At 37.6% G+C, this 13620-nt stretch overlaps 1 protein-coding gene and 1 pseudogene across 1 annotated transcript; one reads left to right on the top strand and one right to left on the bottom strand.

Moving 5' to 3' along the window:
* Positions 1–3881: 3881 nt before the first annotated feature.
* LOC132177358 (endochitinase EP3-like) lies at positions 3882–4822 on the bottom strand (annotated as a pseudogene).
* A 4228-nt stretch (positions 4823–9050) lies between these two features.
* Positions 9051–9745, top strand: LOC148587669 (uncharacterized). The gene is made up of 2 exons (XM_088513427.1): positions 9051–9371; positions 9451–9745. Exons 1-2 carry the CDS (start codon positions 9051–9053, stop codon positions 9472–9474), a joined length of 345 nt encoding a protein of 114 aa, XP_088369553.1. The 3' UTR covers positions 9475–9745.
* The last annotated feature ends 3875 nt before the right edge of the window (positions 9746–13620 follow it).

Genomic DNA, 13620 nt, shown 5'->3' with positions numbered 1-13620 from the left:
TCTTGTGCACTTGTGAGTAAAATGTACCAATTATTTGCCTATTAATTTAGGTGGGTAATTGGCACAACATATGCTGCGTTCAACAGATTTTGAAGAGAAATGTTTCCTCTTCAACTGCAATCAATTGCTTGAGGCGTTCCTTGCACTTCTTCCTAGCATCTGTGCAATATCTGACAAGGTTGTCATGGGGCATAAGATGACTGTTGCTTTTCATTGATCCTTCATAAGAGTCCTCTTCATATGACTCACCACCAACACTTGCTGATGTAGAATCACTAGAACCTTGAATAGTGGCTTGAAATGCCATATAAACAACCTTCTTCCCCTTTGGGTCATTGGAGTTATTTGACTCTGATTCATCACTCAAAGATGCATTCATGGCGTTTTCCTTAGCATTCTTCAGGTTTCCACAGTCAGCCCTGATGTGATTAAATCCTTGACACTCATAGCATTGTCTTGTCTCTGAAAGATTTGTCTCTTAAATCCCTCTCAGATTCTCTTTTACATAGTAGCTCCGAAGATCTTCTTCCATTCCTTTTAGCATTCTTTAGATACTTTTGAAAGTTCTTGTTTAGCAGAGCTATTGGTTCAAAATCAAAGGACTCATCGTCACTAGATTCTTCATGAACCACTTCCTTTTCCTTCTTGGAGGTTTTCAAAGCAATGTTATTTGCTTTGGAAGAGAATCTCCTACTCTCATAGGTTATTAAAGAACCTACCAATTCATCAACATCCAACAACTCAACATCCTTGCTTTCTTCAATAACAGTTATCTTAGGATAAAAACGAGAAGGAAATGACCAAACAATTTTTTCTACCACTTTAACTTCAGTAACTCTCTCACCAAGCCCTCACATGGAGTTCACTATCTCAATCAATTTAGGGTAAAATTCTCCGAATGTTTTATCTTCCTTCATGTTCATAGTCTTAAACCGAGATGTCAAAATTTGAAGTTTAGCCTTCCTCGTCCCTTTTGAACCTTTATGGGTCTTCTCGAGAATACCCAAGCTTCCTTCGAGGTCTCACACAAAGTGATCCTTCGAAACTCATCTGGAGACACACAGTTGAAGATATAGCTTAACCCTCGGTTATTCTAGTTTCTCTTCACCGTATCTTCTTTACTCCACTTGTCAAAATCACCATCTAGTTTATCAAACCAATTTTCAACAGCAATCCATATATTTTCATTAAGCCCTTTCAAGTAGGCTCTTATACGGACCTTCCAATGAGCATAGTCATTCTCACTGAAAATGGGAGGAGCATTAGAAAATGAAGTATTTGGTTCCATACCAAAGAGGTCAATGAACACACTAAAGACATGAGTCAAAAATCGAGCAAACCCGCTCTAATACCAATGATTACTAGGATTTAGTTCTACCTCTAATTTCCTAATAAACAAAATATGGAACTGAGCCATACAACAAACATAAAACATGCACAGGGGAATTAAAGAAACATCTCAAACACAACACAAAGTTTGTTTATGAAGTGGAAAACCCTTTAAATGCATAAATGGTAAAAACCACTATGGGGCAGCCAAACCCGGTAAATCAATATATGAAGATTCAAAGTTACAGATTCGACGATACTCACAACCTTGAGGACCTCTAGACTTAGTAAGAACAAGCTTCCCAGCTTGTCTCCATCCTGATCATCTTCACATAGTGCATTTCCTCATCGACCCTTCGGTAGACTTCTTTCTTCAAGTACCCATGGCAACAATCTTTGTGTAGGTGATTGAATAGGCAACACGCAAAACAAGAACAAATGATAGCCTGAAGCTTTATCATGTCCTCTCTTGAACAAATAACTTTCGAGACATAGTGCTCATAGAGAACTATTGAGACCTTAGTGAACAGTGCACAAAGAAAATATTTTTCAGAAGTCTAGAATGAACAGTGGCAAGAAAATCCCTTTTATAAGAGAAGTATTTTACTCTTCACGTCCTATCAAGAGACATTTCTCGTTATGACGGGAAGAAGAAATTCATAGATCTGAAAATTCTACATCCTAATGAGAAAGTAGTTCCGTTATGACGGGAAGAACAAATGTCTCTCTTCATCATATGTCCTGTCTTAACGCACCATCTAACGAGAAAACAAGAAGCCCAACATTGGTTCCATTACATGTCCCGTCCTGACGAGGAAACAGTAGCTTCAACTTCAATCCCCGTTACATGCTCGTCTTGACGTGACTCCTGACGAGAAAATAATAACTCCCCATTACATGTTCCGTCCTAATGGAACTCCTGACAAGAAAACAATAACTCCCCATTACATGTCTCGTCCTGACGGCACTCCTGACAAGGAAACAATAGGCTTTTCATACAGTCTCATTACATGTCCCGTTCTGACGGGGTTCATGACGGGAAAAAAGAAAGTTCTTTAAACAACATCTAAAAGCCTAAGTGCTATTTTCCAAACTTTTAAACAAAAAGAAATACAAGAAATATCATTGAATAAGGCCAAACTAAACCTAACAAGTTATTAGGACAATTACAAAGTTGCGTAAAAGGTAAATATGCTTATATCACACGTGTGCTCAGTCAACTGACATATCGCACGTTTTTAAGGAAAGGAATCGTAAGTGTTTAATTACCTTGTACACTCACTTGAGTCCTCCGACATTCCGAATCCCTACTATAACGAAACATGACTATCGTTATACGCAGTGCTAGAGGGTTTACTAAATATACAAAAGTCCTAACCGAATGCGTCTAGCTAAAATGTCACAAAACCCTATTTCTATGCATTCTGAACTCTAGTCGAATGTTCTGTCCAAGAAGCGAACGTTCGGGCTCGAGGGCAAACTTTCATCTGGAATAAGTAAAGAATGTTTCGACAGAGTCAAGCCTAACATGGCATCTTTAAAACTTGAAGATAAACAAGAACAACAACAAAATAACATGAATGCTGGGTGAATGGACCAGAGTTTACCTTGAATGAGCACCAAATTCGCTAATATAAAATAACTTACAGGGATTTTCTTTTCCCTCTTACAAATCCTATTAGGATTGGTACTACCAATTTGTCCCACACTGGTTAAATCTCTCACCTCTCCTAGCATACAAGCCTATAAATAGAGAAGAACCTGATGCTCTCTTTACTCAATAATCATTATAAATGTTGTTTAGTAAATTTTCTGAGAACAAATATTTTTCAAATTACTTCTCAAAAATAAGTTAAAAGTTTTCAGATGTCAAGCTAGAGTCCACACTTACTTGGTTATTTTAAGATATTGGTAAAAAGATTTAGATGTTTTATAATCTCTGAGATCAACTGTGTTCTTAAGGAAGCAAGAGGAAGAACCTTTTTTCCCAAAGCCAAGGAGTGGCCATACAGAGCAAGTTAGTGTTCTATGTTTTGCAGTTTAATTTTAAATAGTAGCGTTCTTCACATGTTTTTCTTGAAGTCGTTCCTAGCATAAGAATATTTTAATTTTTTGTTATTCCACAGCACAAACTTTAGTTTTTCAAATGTATCCCCATCAACTCTTGAACTAACATATCAACCTGATGCCCACATGCTTCACTTGATTAGGACAAATGGTTAAAGTTGACATGTTATAGTCTAATTGGAATTGCCAGCTCCGACTATGAACAACGATTTATAAGTTATAAGAACCTATGACTATGATTTTATGTGTGATAATCTCTTTATTCACATTATATTTAAATGCAATATAATTTCGGGACCTTGCATGTATATAATAGGACAATACAAAATCACAAATATACATGTAAACATTATGTAAACAGTATCGTTTAATTACAATCAAACTATCATTCAACTTATTAGAGTCTAGGATACCAGTCCCAACAAAATACTAAACTTAACTTTGGAGAAAAAAGAAAGAACATGGTGCTAATGAACTGTGTTACACTAGCAAGTGAGATTGTTGCCGGGAGCAACACCAAGTTGGTGACAATATTCAGTGTAATGAGCAACACGTCCTTTTACTATTGCAAGGTATGCACCATGACATTCAAAATAATTAATTGCTTGAATTGTTGCTCCGAATCCTTGGTGAATGATTGGGTGAACCTTCTTCATCCAATACCACAAGGCTGTCTTGAATGAAATAACAGGGTCATTTGCAACAGTTTCAGGAGAGTTTTTTTTTATAAGCAGTTTCAGGAGAGTTTAATCCGTCAAACCCAATGCTCTTTCCCGCCGATTCATAATTGAAATTCCATGTCAACTGAATTGGTCCACGGCCATAATAACCTTTGTTGGGATTGCAGGGATAGTATTTTGTGTATGCCTTGCTACAGTACTTCTTGGAGTGACCATGTATCTCCTCTATATAGCAAAAATCTGCATAGAAAAGGAAAAGGTAAACATATTAAGAAGCACTAGCATCACTCTGAAACTCAATATATAGATTGGAGAGAGAGAGAGATCTTACGTCCAATTTCATGTGTAACAAAGAAGGCTGCAATCTCACGCTTAGAGTCATCAATCGAACCAATCCTTCCAAAATCATTAAATGAATTGAGAGCTTCAATAAACGCTGCTCGTGTGTAAAATTTCTTTCCAGGACAACTTGCATCGGCCTTATCAAGTATCCCATTGAAGAATTCTGCTGTCACAATATCAGCCACCAAAACATCATTGGTCTGAAGGGGGCCGTAACAAGGGCCATCTTGGCAGCCCACGCCACAAAAGTCATAGCTAGTGCCACATTGACCCCTTTGATTGCAACATTGATCTATGCCGCAACCACACCCTGAAGCCACAATGTTTCTTGGCAAGGCTCCAACTATAATTCCAACTAAGATAAGGGTCGGTAAATTCATTTTCATCTTAATAATTACTACCATTTTGCGAGGAGAAAATGTGTAATGGACAATATTGAAGTTAGGAAATTGGATATTTATGGAGCGATTTTTTTTTCTGTTTTTTGTTTTTTGTTTTTGTTTTTTGTTTTTTGTTTTTTTTTTTTTTTTTCAGGTGAGATTTGAGTTTCAATCTGAAATAAAATATCAATGCCAACATTACCAAAGATGAACTAGTTAATTAATGAGTATAAAATGTTCTTTTATCGTCTCTACATCATTTGAAATGCGGTACTCCAATATTTAACCCCTTCAGGTGTTAAGAAATTTTCACTAAATTAAAAGCATGTTAATTATGTTTCTTCAGTTGGTGGTTTACCGTCCATTAATCAACCAGAAAGAGAGAGAGAGAGAGAGAAGAAAAAAAGAAAAGAAAAAAAGGATTTGGAATAACCATATGAAACTACAAGCATTTTTAAGCCTTTCGTAGGGTTCAATGACAGATACACTAAACACTCAAATGAAAAGGCAGCAAAATATTTTTTAACAGAGAAATGTTTCTCTCCATATTTACAAGTTTTTTTTTTTTTTTTTTTTTTTTTTGTATGAATGAAGAATAAACAAAAATTTTGTTTTTATTTTTATTTTTTTAGTTATATATCCACTTTTTCAAATCACCTACATCCACCTTTCTATTTTAGCTATTCACCTTCACTATTTTATTTAATTATTTTTTTTTCTTAAGGATTTCTTTATTTTTTTATTGGGAGAAAAGAAAATGTTATAAATTAGAGAATTTAGATATAAACTCCTTAAGTTAACGCTTCTTCATTAAAAACTTCCTAAGTATTTTTTTTCTTCGGAAATTTAGTTCCTGGGTCAATCGAAACTCAAGAAACTTCCTACCGTTAAAATTTTTTAACACCCGTTAAGGCCACTCAAAACTTCCCGTTTTACCTGATTAAAATATTAATTTTTTATTAAATTAATTTTAAAAGTTAAATCTAAAAAAAATTGAAGGGTGTCCCGCCACCCCTGGCCCCCCCCCCCCCACCCAACCCTTATGGGTGGCCGTAAGCCAGCCCAGGGGTGGTTTGCCCACCCTTGGGGTGGCTTGCGGCCACGCCCAGGTGGTTTGGGGTGGCTCGCGGCCACCCCTTTCCACAAATGGGGTGGCTCGAGCCAGCCCAAGGGTGGTTTGGGGTGGCTCGAGCCACCCCTGAGGTGGTCTTGGGGTGGCTATAGGGGTTGGGTGTCACCCTTGGTTACCCTTCAATTTGTTCTTTTTTTTTTTTTTTTTAAGATTTAATTTTTTAAATTAAATTAATAAAAAATTAATACTTTAATCATATAAAACAGAGAGTTTTAAGTGGACTAACGTCTGTTAAAAATTTTTGACGGTAGGGAGTTTATTGTAGTTTCGATTGACCCAGGGAGTCAATTTCCAAAAAAAACACCTAGGGAGTTTTTAATGAAGGCACGTTGACCTAAAAAGTTTATATCTAAATTCCCTATAAATTAAAACATACTTTGTTTCTATATTTGGTGAATGAATACTACTGGCTAAATTTGGTGAGCATTGTTTCAATTCACCAAATATTTGTATAAATTTAGTCGGATGCACCTCATTTTACTCCCATTTAAACATCATCGCTAGCTAACCAAAATAATGTTGCTATTAATGCACATAATTCTCGAGTATCAAATTGTTTGATCTTCGTATTCAATGATTGGAGGGACATAAATTGAAGTGATAAAACAGAAATTTTTTTGGCACCTCATCTGTCTTCTAACTTCGCCATGGCACAAGGGCATTATATGAATTTTTCACAAATTCAACCCCTACCTCTCTTGTTAACACGTGGGCTAGGCAACAAGGAAATTTTAGAAATGTCTTTTCTTGCTTTAGAATGTAAGTCATGCATATGGTGTATGGTGTAAGTAATAAGATTATCATACAAGATCTTAGCTAGGCCATATAAACTTTCCAGTCTTAAAAAGCTTTTCGTTTTCAGCCTGTAATTCCCTGCATAATTAATATCTATTGTTGAAAATAATGATAAGGCGTCCACAAAAGGCACGCCTCTACGTGTACAAATCCAAGTGATACAACACTTGGCTTGTAAGTAGGAAACTGACATGGTCAGTTATTCTAAAAAGAAAAAACTGCTATCTTCATTTAAATGAGTGATAGTATAAATACTCTCCAAAAAGAATAGTTTGAGAGACGTACGTATGAAAATAGAAAAACAGAAATCAACTCTCTCTTTCAACATATTTTCATTGGTGCTCTTAGACTGTGGATTTTGTGAATATTACTCCAGTAATTTCTGGTAGTGTATTCCATCTCTGGGAAAAGGAAGAAATTTGTTGGAGAATTTGATTGCAGTGCAAATAAGGTACTGTTTCATTCCGCTGTGTATATTAATTATTTCTAACATTGGTATCAGAGCCAGGTTGAGTGTTTCTCATTGTATGTATGCTTGCGTAAATGTTTTTTCTATACATGAGAAATTGCAATAAAACCAAGTTTCTGATTTATATACCATTTTCGTTAATATATGGCCTTTAATGGCAAATTTCGAAAATGAATGAATTAGACCACCAAATTTATACATGTTGTAGAGAACATTCATATGAATATGCCTACAAAATTTGGTGATGATTGGACATGTATGTTGAGAGATATAACATTTTTAGTTGAAAAACAGGAAACTTTGTTTTCATTTTTCTGATAATTGTTTATCATCAAATGCGTTAATTTTTTCATATGGTTAGATTACACTTGTCATAAGGTTTAATTTGACATATGGAATGCGAAAAACGGATCTATAATGAGGGAGATCTGAAGGATTTAAGTTTCAAGGCGAATTTGGAAATAAGGGCGACAATCGGGTGTTCAGAGGTAGAAGAAGGCCTGGTTCAAACAACCGTTTTTATATTTGAACCGTTGCACCTTTTCAAGAATCTGCTTTGGCCTAATGGTCTACGGTGCTTCTATAATTACCGTGGCCCTGTTTCGATTCCCCTCACCCGCAGTTTTTTGGTTTGGTAAATTTTTTTTTACTGAAATCATGCTCCACGTGTGCCTTTAGTTAAAAAAACATAAAGGCATGAGGGTTTGAACCCATGCCGTGTGACTAGGGTAGTGGATACCCTAAAGGGTGGGCTACTGAATTCTTTGGAAATTAAAGTTCCCTTTGTTATTTATAATATAATAACACATATGCATAAATGAATGAAAATTCATTTGTTGAAAAGATTTCTAGTTAAATATTTTTTTGTACAGTCTAGTGGCATGTATGTAAAATTGTTAGGGGTTGTAGTAATTTTTTATGGATTTACTTTTTATATAAGTATTGTATATCAAAATCCATAATTATTTCTTTGGAGAAATGTAACGCATGCTTATTCTTTTAAAATTTGTTGAGATAATTTTTTTTTAAGAGCATGTGTAGCCCCTAAAATGATGACATTGAATTTATTCTTGGCATGCTATTTATGTTTGTTGCCTAGAATTAATTTAAATAGTGGGAGTTATGGTTGAGTAAAATTTTTTTTTTTCCCATACATAATTTTGTGCGAAAATTAAGTTAAATATTAATATTTATGACACTTGTGGCGCGGGAGATGATTATGAAGCTTAGCGATTTCTCGATCTCGCGACGTGTTAATAATTATTTTATTTAACTTAGATTATCGCTGCAAATTTTTTATGTGTGTATAATATCCCTTTGCGCAATTTCTTTGTAGTAATATGGCTTCAAAAAGTATTGTTGCTGATTTGAATAAAGGGGAAAAATTGGATGGGGAAAATTATGACATATTGCATCGAAAGATTCGATATGTTTTAAATGAACAAGAGGTCTTGGAGACCTTGTCCCATTCACTGACTGAGCCAATGCAAGGGGATACCGAACAAAGCATAAGAGATTTTGCTGCTTATGAAAATTGGCGCAAAAAGGATCAATCTGCGCGCTTTACTATGTTAAGCAGCATGCACAATGATCTAATTGGTGAGTTCGAGGTATATCCAACAGCTCAAGATATGTGGGAAGCACTGAAGATAAAGTTTGGTGGCACTTTTGCCACTAGACTGCGCGGATTGACCATGAGATTTGACTCCTACAAGATGCGCACAGATCATACAATGAAGCTGCATCTTAGGGTGATGTCATCAATGATCCGCGAGCTCAAAGCAGCTGGAAACCAACTTACTGATGAGCAGCAGGTTCAAGCGGTGATTCGTTCACTACCAAGCTCTTGGGAAGCTATGAGCCAAAATCTGACGCACAATGAGAACATTAAAACTTTTGATGATGTTTCGCGTCATTTGGAACTTGAAGCTGAGCGCCTAGAGGCTGCTAAGCCCAATAGTTCTGCATATTTGGCTGAGTCAAGTTCGCGCAGGGCATATAGGCCTAAGCGCAAGAACAATGACAAACATGGAGCTACTGGACCAGGGCCCAAGAAGGCAAAGACTTACAAGCGCAAGAGAGGTAAACGCGCTGGTAAAAAAGACAAGTCTAAGCTGCTTTGCTTTAACTGCGGTAAGGAAGGCCACTTCGCTCGTGAGTGCACTGAGCCGAAGAAGGTACTCTCTGACTTTTCTCACTATGTTTATGTATCTAGCCATGTTTTGGTTGCTCATTCCTCTCCTATGTGGACTGTAGATTCGGCAGCAACCGAACATGTAGCTCGAGATCGGGTCGGATTTGTGGAGTACCGTCGAATTCCTGTTGGGAGTCGAGATATAAAAGTGGGGAATGGAGCTAGCGTGGAGGTACTTGGTATTGGTACCTACAAGCTGGACTTGCGAGGTGGACGCACTCTATTACTCCATGATGTGTTATATGCTCCCGAGATTCGACGAAACTTGCTTTCTGTAGTTACATTGCTTAAATTTGGTTTTCGGTTTGTATTTGATAATGGTGTTTACATATATTTGGGAACAACATATTATGGATGTGGTTTTATTTCAGATAGTTTTTTAATATTGGATTTGGATTATTCTAGTTATGATAAATCATTTGCTTTATTGACTTCTTCGGATAATGTTGATTCAATTAGATGGCATGCTAGGCTTGGCCATATTGGACAAGAAAGGATGACTAGATTAGCTAGAGAAAACCTATTAGGCAATCTCGCTAAAGTGTCCATGTCCACATGTGAACATTGTCTTATGGGAAAGTCAATTAGAAAACCGTTTGGAAAAGCCACTAGGGCATCTTTTCCATTGCAATTAATCCATTCAGACATCTGTGGCCCAATGAATGTAAGGGCTAGACATGGGGGGTTCTATTTCATCACATTTATAGATGATTTTTCGCGATACGGTCATGTTTATTTGATTTCCCATAAATCTGAAGCATTGGATTGTTTTAGACGATATATGAATATGGTTGAGAATCAATTAGACAAGAGTATTAAAATTCTAAGAACTGATCGTGGACGCAAATATCTTTCTGAGCAATTTAAAAGGCTTTGTGATGAAAAGGGAATCAAAAGGCAACTTACGATGCCAAGTACGCCGCAGCAAAATGGCGTGGCGGAAAGGAGAAATCGAACTCTACTAGAGATGGTTAGATCAATGATGGCGCAAGCAAACTTACCAATATCATATTGGGGGGATGCACTTTTGACTGCTGCCTACATTCTCAACCGAGTGCCCTCCAAATCAGTACCTTCTACTCCTTATGAGTTATGGACCGGCAAGAAACCCAATTTGAGTTACTTGCGGCCATGGGGCTCAGCGGGATTTGTTCATGACACTTCTCATAAGTATGGGAAATTAGGCCCTAGAGGAAAAAAATGTATCTTTTTAAGATATTCAGAGCATTCTAAGGGCTATGTGTTGATAGGAGAACAAACAGAAGGAAGGGTGACTGAGATAGTGTCACGAGATGTGGATTTCATCGAAGATGAGTTTCCAACCAGAGGTGAGGTTGAAAGAAATTTAGAGCTTTATGAGGCTTTGGATCAAGAGGAAGGCGCTTTAAGTGGCCTAGTTGACAATGAGGAAGAAATTCCTCAAACTCCTAGGGATAGTGGGAGCGACTTGCCGCCTAGTGGGAGCATACCACTACTGGAGGATTCACAACAACCTCAACCGCGTAGGAGCAAACGTGGAAATCTTCCCCGTCGTCGTTTTGAGATTGAAGGGGAAGCTTTCATGATTGCTCCGCATGATGATGATGAGCCTAGGACAATTCAAGAGGCTCTCTCATCTTCTGCAAAAGATGAGTGGATTAAAGCAATGAATGATGAGATTGAGTCAATGAAGATTAACCAGGTCTGGGATTTGGTGAACCTACCGCCAGGGCGAAAGACTATTGGGAACAAATGGGTTCTTAAGGTCAAACGCAAGGCCAACGGTTCAATAGAAAGGTACAAAGCTCGCCTTGTGGCAAAAGGTTATACCCAACAAGAGGGTATAGATTATGAAGAAACCTTTTCACCAGTAGTAAGGTTTGCCTCAATTCGTCTGATTCTGGCCATAGTTGCTTCTATGAATTTGGAACTCTATCAAATGGACGTTAAAACAGCTTTTCTCAATGGAGAACTAGATGAGGAGATCTATATGGATCAACCAATTGGTTTTGTGGCCAATGGACAAGAGCGCAAAGTATGCAAGCTAAAACGGTCCATCTATGGCCTGAAGCAATCATCTAGACAGTGGTATCTAAGATTTCATTGAGCTATTCTTTTGAATGGGTTTACGATGATTGAAGAAGACCATTGTGTTTATGTCAAACGGTCCAAGGGGAGTTTCATCATTTTGTCATTGTATGTTGATGATATTTTGTTGGCCGGAAATGATAAGGATATGATAGTCGCCGCTAAAGGGTGGCTGTCCTCCAACTTTGAGATGAAGGACATGGGTGAGGTAGACTACATTCTGGGAGTTAAGATTTTCAGGGATCGATCAAAGAAACTTCTAGGTTTGTCGCAACAAACCTATATAAAGAAGGCTCTTGAACGCTTTCAAATGTATGATTGTAAACCCATTGACAATCCTATTGCTAAAGGTGAAAACTTGTGCCAAGAGATGTGTCCTAAGACTCAAGATGGAAAAGAAAAGATGACCCGTGTTCCTTATGCTAATGCCATAGGTAGCCTGATGTATGCTATGATGTGTACTCGGCCGGATATATGCTATGCAGTTGGCCTGGTTAGTAGATTCCAATCTAACCCTGGACAGATTCATTGGAAAGCAGTCAAGCGGATATTAAGATATCTCAAAGGAACCGCAGATTATGTACTTTGCTATCAGGGTTTGAATTTGCGTCTTGTCGGATATAGTGACGCTGACTGGGGTAGACCTAGACGAGCGCAAATCAACATCTGGATATGCTTTCTTGCTTAATAATGGTGCCATTACTTGGAGTAGCAAGAAACAACCCTGCATAGCGTTATCGACTATGGAGGCCGAGTATGTAGCTTGTTCTGCAGCGGTTCAAGAAGCTGTTTGGTTGAGGAGATTCCTTAAGCATCTTGAGATTGTCGCGGATGCTCCAAATCCTGTGACAATTCATTGTGATAGTACAGCAGCTCTTGCTTATGCTAAGGACCCTAAGTATCATGGGAAAACCAAACACATCGACATAAGATATCACTACATTAGAGAAATGGTTGCGCAAAAAGAGGTGGTCCTGAAACACATTTCTACTAGTCAAATGATTGCAGATCCCTTGACAAAGCCTATCGGTAGAGATGCTTTTCAGACTCATGTTAGGAGTTTGGGATTGCGTAGAATGTAATCATTTGTTATTCAGTTGACGATTGTTGTACTCTTTTGGGATATTTACTTATTAATGCATATGATGTTATTCATTTTTTGTTTTTTGAATTATCATATGGCATATTGTTTAATACACACACTTACCAAATGATTGGTTCCATGGTATGAAAAGGTATGTCAATAGGGTTAGATTGGCTCACTCACATGAGCAATCGCCTCTGGCGCTTGGGTAGCGAGTTGAGATGAGACATTGTGCCCTTTGATACTTGTGTAGCAAGTAAAGGTAGTTGACACAAACAAATGTTGCCTTAGTTGGTGCTAAGACGAGGTCTATAGTGTTGTTTAGACCATGCATGAATAACCCACAATTCATGTAACCTATGATTAGCCGGATGTGAGACCTTAATTTGGCGCCTAAGATGGTGAGCAAATGAAGGGCTCGGGTTAGGCGCTTGTGTAGCGACTAGACTAAGATCTGTACAGTTTATTGAGTTTAGACATACATTTTTTTTAAGAGAACTTAACTGTAACATGTATTTCATACTACATGTGCTCATGTGACCAAATTGAGAAGGTGAGTGAATCAATCCCTATTTCCTCACCATGTGAGTTCCACAAGTCATTTTTCCATGACTATATATATTTTGTGCCCTTGTTGACTTTTTTGACTATGTCATAAGACGGAGGTCTTTATGTCTGTTGCTCTAGTATGTTGCCTATGGCTATGATTGATGCAGTCTAAAGGGACATAACTGGGAAAGCGATTGGACCAAAGTTGAGTGGCATGAGTGCGAAGGGAAGACCATTCGATAACACATTTCTGAGTGTATTCACTGTCGACAGGTTAAGGATCTATATGATAATAGCGACATAATCGTGAATACATCATGGTATTTTATGGGTAGGTCAAACATTGTTCTGAGTTAACTCAAGAGGGATTAAAGATGTTTGATCTGATGTGTTCGAATGGGTCTAGGGCATAACGAGACATTTTTTAGGGATGTTGCTATGCTGGTCTTTTTGATAAAGATTTGGTATAGTGCTCCCAACCTTCTTATGCAGGTGTACTCGGTGGTCGAACAGTCTATTTGCAAGTATGAAT

The sequence above is a fragment of the Corylus avellana genome, chromosome 2 (genome assembly GCF_965113065.1).
Source record: "Corylus avellana chromosome 2, dhCorAvel1.hap1.2, whole genome shotgun sequence".
NCBI classification, from domain to species: Eukaryota; Viridiplantae; Streptophyta; class Magnoliopsida; order Fagales; family Betulaceae; genus Corylus; species Corylus avellana.
Note: the sequence above shows the minus strand (reverse complement) of the source record. Positions and strands in the feature narration are given on the sequence as shown.